Genomic DNA, 9,999 nt, shown 5'->3' with positions numbered 1-9,999 from the left:
CTGACCTGCCTTTCTCTGCCTACATGTTTGTAGTTTAAGTGGGAGTCTAAGAGGAGGGCAACCCAGTGGCTCAGTTTAGTGGCTCTGTGTGTGTGCTACAGATAGGATTTCCATTCCTTCTGTCTGGTTTCCTGGCTTGGCAAAGGAAAGCAGTGTTGGATCTCCTGGATGAGTGGAGAAGAGAATATCTCAACTCTCAGCATCAATCTCCCCAGTTAATGAATTATTTATGCTGAAAGGAATATTACAGTCTCTACCAATGCCAAAATGAGAGTGGCTACAGGGAAAGGACCCGAGAAAGTGTACCAGATGTAAACAGAAGGGAAATACAGAGTATCTTCACTGCTAAAAACAGGAGTACAATAATACTTTTCATTAATACTGAGAAACACTCTACTTCTCACTCTGTCTTTGCACACCATGTTCTCTTGAAGGAAAAAAAATGATGTTACACTGCAGGCATGCTGCTTGTGCCTACTTGTCACTTTTATGTGGGAAGAGGCATAAATGTATACAGGCATTTCCTACAGGTTTTGCAGGCAGGAGGGGCTCTTTAATAGCATGGCTGTCACTTTTTCAGCCTCTGTCTGCGTGTGTATACGTGTCTGCAAGTCACAGAGAGGGACACAGAGAGCAAGCTGTGCAGCTGAATTTAGAAAGTTATAGATGTTCTCATCAGCCCCATGTAATGCAGCAGAGATTCCTTCCAAAAGCCAAGGGAGCAGAAGCTGCAGACAACAGATGTGAAGGGTTTCCCATAACTGTCAATTTTCAAAATGTTTGCATTGAAAAGAGAGGAGGTGCTATTTTGATTGATATTTCAGCTCCAGTATATAAAGCACAGGAATTCTTCTTACCCTCTGCTTGTCACACTGATCTCACACACTCTCCGCTGGACTTGGGGCTACTACTTGCTGCATCTGAAAGACTGAAACTCTCTGGGAATAAAGAATCCTTGTAACAATGCCAGAACCCACCAAGAAAGATGGTAAGCATGACAAAAAATTACCTGAGAGTTTCTTAATTACAGGAATGATGAGTATGTGCACACACGAAACCCCTTTTAGACCATCTTGCAGATATCAGCCACAGATCATATTAGGAACAATAGCCACGTAACATCACTAAATATTTAGAGATCTCTGGTCTTTTTAGACTAAGAAACAACTTTCAGGCAGGGCTATAGCACAAACTTTTTTAGACAAAAAACTATGACTTTGAATGGATATTGAGAAGTTACTTGATTGAGCAAATGCTGTATTCATATTTTAGACTACAGGATTTCTGTAGTGCAATTTGTGGTTTCACCCTTCTAAGCTATCTATTCTCTGAAAAAGAGAGAAAAAACATTTTTTAAGATTTAAAGAGTCAGGACATTGATATGTTTTTCGTGCAGTTTTCTAATAGTCATTGAATGGGAAGGATGTGTTTGTGAAAAAGTTTTATGGTTCTGGTGAATATATATTCTATACATCTAAATGCATAAGTGAAGAATGTAGTAAGTTATTCTGTACATGTCTAACTGGAATAATGCATTTTGCCACACTGCAGAAATTTTTATTTTATGTTTCAGAAGGATAGTTACAGTCAGTAATATTGGCCCCTTCTGTGGTACTATTAAGTTCATAGCAAAGAAACTGAGTATGTAGTCTGCTACTGAGAGACTGAATTGTCTGTTGGAGACTGAGAAAAAAGATGAAAAATATTGACTGTCTATTGTTTAATTATTTATTTAAAAGCTAATACTGATTTTTCTGCCATTTGAAAATTTAAGGTAAATAAGCATCTTCTATTTATAATATTTCTGTAGCTCTTTTTGTGTATTTCTTTTAAATCTCTAAGTTTTGGTAAGAATTGTTGGTGATTATTTTTTGACATTGACTATATAAAGAGCTCTTGCAGAGCCATAATATGCAGACTGTATGTGCTTTTCAAATATTGGTGAATGAACGCTATATACACAGCTTCCCTAATGCATTTCCAAATGCAAAACTGAATTTAATCTTTAAGGTAATATTTAAGGTATGGAAAGTATAGAAGTCGTTATATATAGCATTTATTTTCCATCAGTCCTGAAAGATCTTCCAGGCTCATGTGTGTAGCTTGAATAGGTTTGTTTTACTTAACACTGACTTATCAGTAGTATTGGCTTTTAACAAGTTTATGAACATTTTACAAGATTTTTTTTGAAATATTTACTGGCTTTGTGGAAGGCAAGAGCAGAGTAACTGTCAGGAACATTACTCATTTTTGGCACTTTCTTCAGCTGGGGACACCTGAAAACTAAACTTTTTTGACCAACTGGGTCTTAAGTAAGCAGTATTGACCAAAGTGATCACTTTACTTACTGGCCCTCCTCAGTGCTTGAGGACAATGATAGATGAAGTATCCTTCTGAAAATAGTTACACCAAGTGCACGTATTAATACAAGAGCCTAATCCTCCGTATCAAACCTAGAGCCAAGCCCCTTCTAGAGTGTCTTATTTGTAATTCAAATTATTTACACATGTATTAAGTGTCCCTTTTATTTGATCTGTTATTTGACTGGGTATTATACACTTTAATCAGAATGCATTCTGTGCCTGTCAACTCAAAAGAAAACCCAACCCTAAAATATTTATGCACTTTCAAAAGATATGTGCTTTGAAGAAAATTAGCTTGGAGGCTCATGTTTCTTATTTTGTTTAAAATTAGATTGTTTCAAAGATATTCTTACAGTGCAGTGTTTACTAATGCAGCTTCATGTTTGTGTTACAAAATAAGTTTAGCAGCTCTGAACATCATTATATTGACAGTGGAACAAATGTGATATTTAATGAGTCAATATTCAGGACCTAAAAATTATTGAAGCATTCTGCCTTAACAGAATTCACAAGGAGTAGCGAGCTCTGGAGAAGTGATAGGATTGGGTTGTACACTGGTTGTTCCTTATTGCACCCAGTTTCTTTGCAGCCAGGAGGTCAGGGGGGTAGCAGGTTTATATTATTGTACTGCAGGGATTAGCTACTTTCCAAAGATTTTTTTGTTGATCAAGAACTCCCCTGAGCTGTTGACAAATACTTGTATTGTAACTGTGAGTACCTACTATGTTAGTGGCAGGAGAATTTGCTACCAATGATAGTACAATACTGCTACTCATACAAGCTCTACTCATACCAGCTCTACCAGTAAAAATTCAGAACCTCACATGATCATCAAAGGCCTGTTCTCATAGTAATTTCCAAAGCATCAAGGGTTGAAGAAAATTAATCCATAAAGATGAACCTTGGACTAACTGATTCCGGAAATTACCACGGGAAGGACTGTCTGAGAAACTGTCGGTGAGCTTGTTGAAGGACTACAATAGAAAACAGAGGTGGGGGGGAATGCTTAAGATTTCGGCATCACATGGGCACCTAAACACAGTTCTTCTGACATTTCCAACAGAAGCAAGCTGCTTGAATTTTCCTATACCCCTCATTTGCATGGATCCTGCAAATTAAAAACAGCACACACAAGCAAGTAGTTGAGAAATCAAAATCCGGCTTACACTTGAATGTTTAGAAAATCTCAGATTTGTGGGTTTTTATCACTGCAGTCCCTGAAGTACATAGCTTAATTCTTCACAGACAGTGCTGTAACAAGCTCCCAGGCTTTTTTTTCAGGCCAAATTCTCTTTGAGCTATTCTAAAATTATTAGATTAACAAAGTGAGAAAATTCCTGGCTTGGTGACAGTGTAGCCTCACAAAGCACTCTTAACAAATAGGATCACCAAATTAAATGCACCACTCAGCTTAGAGAAGGTTGCTGAAGGACCTCAGCCTGATGGAATTTGTCACTGTAGAAACAGGCTTCCATGACTAATTATTTAAGGCCTTTATGGTACTCTTAAATAGTCAAATCTTATATATAAGATCAGCTGTAGCTTCTTTGTAGTAGATGGTCACTGGTTGTAGGAAAGTTTTGTCTTATCTGGCTCAAAATATATGTGCAAAGTGAAGTTTACATCCATGGGTTAACTGATCTCAGTGGATGGCTGGGGTGTGACTGAGTTGCCAAAGGCCTTAACCAGTGCATTTAAATTTAACAGCCTTTAGCTTTCCTGGTGACTAATAAAATAACCCTCCCTCATATAATTACTTCCTACAATTTACTGCAATCACTCAGTCCGTCTTTCCTCTCCCCCCTTTCCTTTAACCAATACTCTTAATAAGAGCTGCTCATTAATTCTGTGCCCTCTTAAGCTGTCACGGGCCATGGCATTTGGACACGCTTTTGCAAAAGTGCCAAGTCTCTCAAGAGCAACCTTTTCAAACTATTTGTGGGCATCATCCCACAGAGACAGGTGTAAGTCTGTCCCCAGTAGGCAGCTCTGTAAATTTGCCTTATTTATTCTCCACAGTATAGGAAATAATGCATGGCCATGAATTAAGCGACCATGCTAAATTTTGAGCCAAAGCATTTATCGACTCTGTCAACTCCATTTTCTAAGTGTTTGCAAGCTCCGCTTGAATGATGCTGCCTGGAGCTTCCACATTTTGGCAAGGAATCAAAATTAAAAACAGTGTGTCTAGTTTAGACAGAGTTTCAGTAAAATTCTATTCAAACTATAAACAGCATAGATGTAAAAGTTGCAAAGAAAACTACTTGCATATACTGTCTCTTAGAAGAACAATCTGAAAAATATGAAGCAAATTATGAAAGGAGGCAAACAGACATAAATACCACTGCAGACTGCTTTGGAGATATGGTAACATTGCTCTTCATGAAGACAAACAGTGGAAACAGACTTTACTTCTATTTGCTTTTAAATAGAATTAGATTTTTTTCATTATGAGTTTTTTTTCTTTTTTATCATTATATTTGCATTATATGTACAATATTCTAAATAATACAATTGTTGGGTGTATCAAGATAACAGTCACTGTCAAACAAGTCACTTAGTCATATAAATCATATAAGTAGATATGTAGAGCAGCATTCCAGTGAGAAAATAATCTAAGCATGACGGTTAGGAAGTAATTAAAGTCAGATTTCTTTTAATATCATATTTTCAAGATTAGACAATTTTTCATAGGTGAAAAAGAAGCTGAATGGGAATTCTGCTTCACTATACAGATTTGGATTGTGTCAAATTAAAACTACTGATGGAAACTTTTCCTGAAAATTCAAGATCCCAGCATGTGAACGTTTTTCAACATTGTTTGGTGCTTTCCATGCAGAAGACTGGACCTGTATAACCATTCTATATGGCACCACATTGGGTAGTGCAGCTGCTCTCTCCTCACTGCATGGTGATGCAAAGGAAAAGCATACAGACATCCATCTTCTGCCATCATCAGTGCCCCCCTGCAGCATTGATTGTAGAATGCACTCCCATTATTTTTAACTTCCTTCATTCTCAGTCTCAGAGCCAAACCACACTCAAATTCAGGCCCCAGTGTATCATTTGCAAAGCTCGGTATTCAAATCGCAGGTAAACGAGCTTTGGCGGATGACGAAAGAGTGAAACCCTAACCCCTTATCTTATTTTCCCTCTCAATTCTTTAGAAAGTTTCTCTTCATCACCTCCAGCTAATAAATTTTAAGCCCTCCACAAACGGAAAGCAAACTTACGCCTCTGGGCTGTAATCAGATCCCTGAGGGTGGGCTGCGCTCTCACCGTGCGCCCCACGGAGCAGCTCCTTCTGCACAGACGGTGTGGTACGCTGGGAGCTGATTGTTCTTAGATTGCCTTTGCCATTGCTATCTCCTAAGTGTGGCTCCCACACTTCCTTCTGAGATAACAGAGCATCTCAGATTTATGCTTTAACCTTCCACCTCCATCGCTGCTGTTTTGATCAAAGTAATTTGACTGAAAATTCACCATGATTTATCTTTGGGCTATTATGTTTTGGTTTATTATGGTGTAAATTGAAGGCACTACACTAACTTTTGTTGTTTATACAATGCATTGACTTCAATACTGCTGAAGGAGGATAATGCAAGATTGATCTGTCTTACTTGCTGTTGTTCTTGAGTTGAAAAGCTTATCCATCCTGTGTGAAAAACAGCGCATCTATGCACAAGAATAAAATATTTAATATTGTCACACTAAAGTGTGAAGCTCATTGAGTTTAGGAGGAAAGCAGGGAACAGTCTTTCAGCGGATAAGAGAGCGCCTTGTACTTGGCAAAACTGAATTTAGCAAACACTGTCTTTGTGCCTCCCTATACTGCACCTGTTGGGAAGATAAATAAAGGCCTACCCAGTTCTTTCCCCTCATACCTCCTAAATATATCACTTTAAGAGAGCTCTAAAAAAACCAACCATGCTACAGTACTCCTCTGTTCCATGAAAAACTGAATGAGTTTTTCAATATTACTTTCAGGGGACTACCAAACAAGGTGGTTGTATAACCAAACAATAGCAGAGAGATCTGGGGGGACTTCAGCTGTGAAAACATTTGTAGCTGCCTAACACATCAACAGTCCTTGGAAAATAAGTCATGGAATGTATTTCATGTTTCATCAGGGGATATGCAGAGCGTTCCTTAAAGGGGAAGAGCAAATCAAGTTTGAAAAATAAATTACCTGGGGAAATTTCCCAAGGGATAGGGATGAATACTAGATTCATGGGAATGCAGAGGTTCCAGTAAATTAGAGGTCCTTATTTAAGAATTGCTCTAGAATGAAAATAGAAAAAAAAAAAAAAAAGGATTGTTCTTATACAGACACTGAAGTGACTTTGTCCTGAATGTAAATATCCATAAAATGAAGGACCAGACAAGCAAATAGGATCGTTAACTTCAGTTGTAATTAGAGTTTTCTCAGATCCACTGCAAGCAGTTTTATCTCTTGAGTTTGAGGAACAGTGTGACTGAGAAACAGCCCCTTCTCGTCCCACCCAGACCACTCTCTCTCTTGCTCTCAGCCACAAATGAAGTGCTATTTCTGAAGACTTCAAACAAAGGTTTCTCTTTTTCACTGCTGTTAGAGAATTGTTAGTTGAAGCCATTTTTCCATCATTCCACCATCATTCACTTTATGACACCAGGAGGTTTTGTTATTTTGCTTTCAAGAGTTGCTGGTGTTTTAAGCATTAGGGACGAGAGGAGTCGCCTGAAATGAATGTCCATGTTAGTCCATTGAAAGTGTTGGTCACTTTGCAACCCTACAAAGATCCTAATGGTCTTTACACTGTCACGGAAGATCTCTGGGCTAGGAAGCAGATACCCAGCTGGAAGGATGTGTCAGTGAACTCGGTGTTCCCGCTCCCAGCGGTTACAGCCGCTCATTAAAGTCAGAGGTGCCCAGTCTGCTGCTACTCAGCTGACCAGCCAGCAGTTGCCAAACATAGGTGCCCTACTGCCACATAAGATGCCCTGAGATACACAGAACACCCAACTTGGGCTGGCAGATATGACCCAGGACCTATGGGAAGCCTGCAACACCATGGAGTAGCAGCTAGGAAACAGATGGCCACTCTACAGGATCTGAGTGGCCTTGATCCTGTGTATATGCAAATTGAGCCATAGACAGGTACTTTGCAGTGAATAAAAATCTAATCCAGGAGTTATAATGGCAGCTTGGACTCCCAGCTCACATCATAGACACATTCATGTACCTCCCTTTTTCTGAGCACCATAACAATAAGAATGCAGGGCTACTGTACAATCAGTTAAATTTGCTGAAGGAGGGTTTAAGGGGTTTATGTAGTGGGTGGTTTTGTAAGAAGACAAGGAGAGACTTACATTCCATTATTAATTGCATGTGATACTCAGATGCTCTTCCCCAAAAATAAGGGAGTACATTAGGCTCAGGTTACCTTGAGCAGAGGAGTGCACCCTTCTGTAGTCTATAATCTGCTTCATGCATTGATAAAAATAAAATAATACCAATGGAAAAAGGTTCTAGTGCCATTCTTTTGTTATTTTTAAGAATCTGATGCTTTTGCTTGTTTTATTTTTATAAGAAGGTATCAATATATTTTCTTTCATGGCTGAGTGTTTTTATCAACTCAGAATTAAATTGTTGCACTCCTTTAATAAGAGAAAACAGAAAGTTGCACTCCTTTTCAAATCAATAGTAATTCATCTTCATACTTTTTATACAAGCTTACTCTCACTTCCTCCAACAGCTTCATGCTGTTAGATAAATGATGGGTTGCATCAGTGATATTTATACCTATGGGCAAAAAAGTTTCTGAACATTTTACAAAGTGTTCAACAAAACACATATAGATTTAGGAAACTCCCAGTAATTCCCATTTCTGGAATTTACTCTAACTATTTTGGTGTAGTCTTAGCTCTTAGAGCTTACTGAATTAACAGACGTTCAGCCAAGATGAAGCAGCTTAGAGAAGAGAGTGAATTAAAGTAAAAATCCAGTTCTGTGTCCAACAGGATGTGATGTCCTAGGAAGCCATTCTAGCAAGCATGCCTTGGTGAAAATTTCTGTTAACCTTCACCACTTCCTGGGATGCTGGAGGGACAGAAAATTACTTTGGGTTCAAGAAGTCTGAAGATAAATTTCGGCTCAGAAACGTCTCAGACCCCAAAATATGCAGCCTACACCAAAGGGAGTGGTTCCTCTCTGACTTCCCTCATCCATTACCTGTGCCTGTATTGCTACCAGCATCTTCACAGGAGTCAGTGGAACCTACACTAAGATGGTAGGGGATGACTTACATCCATATGTCTTAGAACAGCCTCTTCTGAAGACCAATCACACCCACAATCCCCTCTGCTGGTTGGCTAAGTGTCTTTATGTGTATTTTTAGTTCAAAGTGACAATATAAACTGTGGTCTCTGCTGCACTTAGCCATTATGGTGTTAGATGTCATAATACTGAGATATTGCATGCCCTGCTTTCTCTTAGTGCTAGGTGGAGGTTAATTCAGGACATTAGACTTCCTGGAGTAATGTTGAAGGGCTGCTGAACAGAAAGTCAAAGATGACAGGGTCTCAGAAAAGTTCAAAAATGAAAAAAAAATCCACCATCCTAAAAAACTGGTTCATGGACTTTCACAAATATGATGACTTGTAAGTTGGTCAGTGCAAGTGTTTTTTTCTGCCAGAAGGTGGGAGCATGGTTGGGTAACTCATTCCAGACTTTAGAGCTCCTCCATGGTCCCAAAAGTGTACAGACTACACAGTAAGGAAGGGAGTCCTGCTGTATCTTACAGTAATGATCAAGACAGTCACTGCTCTCCCTTCCCTGGAGATTAGGAAATAGTTCTTACATAATTTGCTCTCCCTGGCCTGTTACTAATTGAAAATAGCATGTGATCTACTTCCTAGAGCAGTTGTCCTTATATGTGATGGCTCCAGCAAGTTATTTTGATCAGGTGATTATTACAAAAAGTTCTGTTCTAATTTAATTCTCTGTAGGCTCAAATGGGGGTTTTAGGAAGCACTGAAAGCATTGTTCAGTAGTAGCATGATGCTTCCTGAGATGGATCTGTATTAAAATACACTCATCATATCTTTGCTGGCCCAGAATAACTCCCTAATTTTGGTCGTAAGTGCTAAGAAGAGGCTGATGGTCAACCATAGACAGAGATGCAGATTCCCTTTTCCTACAGATTTCTGTAAAACTCTTATCTCTGTGTATATCGACAGTAACTGCAGACACATTTGCTCTATGTTCTGAACTGACAGGATGGAACATGATAGGCAGTGATTGAGCAAAAGCAACTCACACTACAGCATAATTACTTTTTCCTCAAAGGGGAGCCATACTTTGATCAGCCAGTTTGCAAATCTGGTCCAAAAGCCTATTCCAGATTTTTCCTTCTCTCAAAGCCCTGGAGCTGTGACAAAATTAACTGAATACAAATGTAGTTAAAACTGAAAGAGACAACAAATGAAAAATTTATTGGCTTAGCTGGTGGGAGTGATCTTACTTCTTGATACTCACCTACTCCATTGCACTAGTGGACTAGAAAAAGCAGTAAAACAACTCCTGAACAGCTGTTGAATTCCAATTCCCAGGTATTTTTGTGTTTATTTTTATAGCTCTCTGCCACAAGATCATTCC

General features: G+C 38.8%; 1 protein-coding gene across 10 annotated transcripts in view; it reads left to right on the top strand.

The window, feature by feature from the left end:
• Window positions 1-698: 698 nt before the first annotated feature.
• Window positions 699-9,999, top strand: part of MYBPC1 (myosin binding protein C1) — a 69,623-nt gene continuing 60,322 nt past the window's right edge. For 4 of the 10 annotated variants that reach the window (XM_072923482.1, XM_072923483.1, XM_072923480.1 and 1 more), the window contains exon 1: window positions 699-988. In XM_072923482.1, coding sequence (XP_072779583.1) covers window positions 964-988 — 25 coding nt within the window. In that variant the 5' untranslated portion in view covers window positions 699-963. The remainder of the gene's footprint in view (window positions 989-9,999) is intronic. The other 6 variants (XM_072923487.1, XM_072923485.1, XM_072923484.1 and 3 more) reach the window with 2 other exon arrangements.

The sequence above is a fragment of the Taeniopygia guttata genome, chromosome 1A, assembly GCF_048771995.1.
Source record: "Taeniopygia guttata chromosome 1A, bTaeGut7.mat, whole genome shotgun sequence".
NCBI lineage: Eukaryota > Metazoa > Chordata > Aves > Passeriformes > Estrildidae > Taeniopygia > Taeniopygia guttata.
Note: the sequence above shows the minus strand (reverse complement) of the source record. Positions and strands in the feature narration are given on the sequence as shown.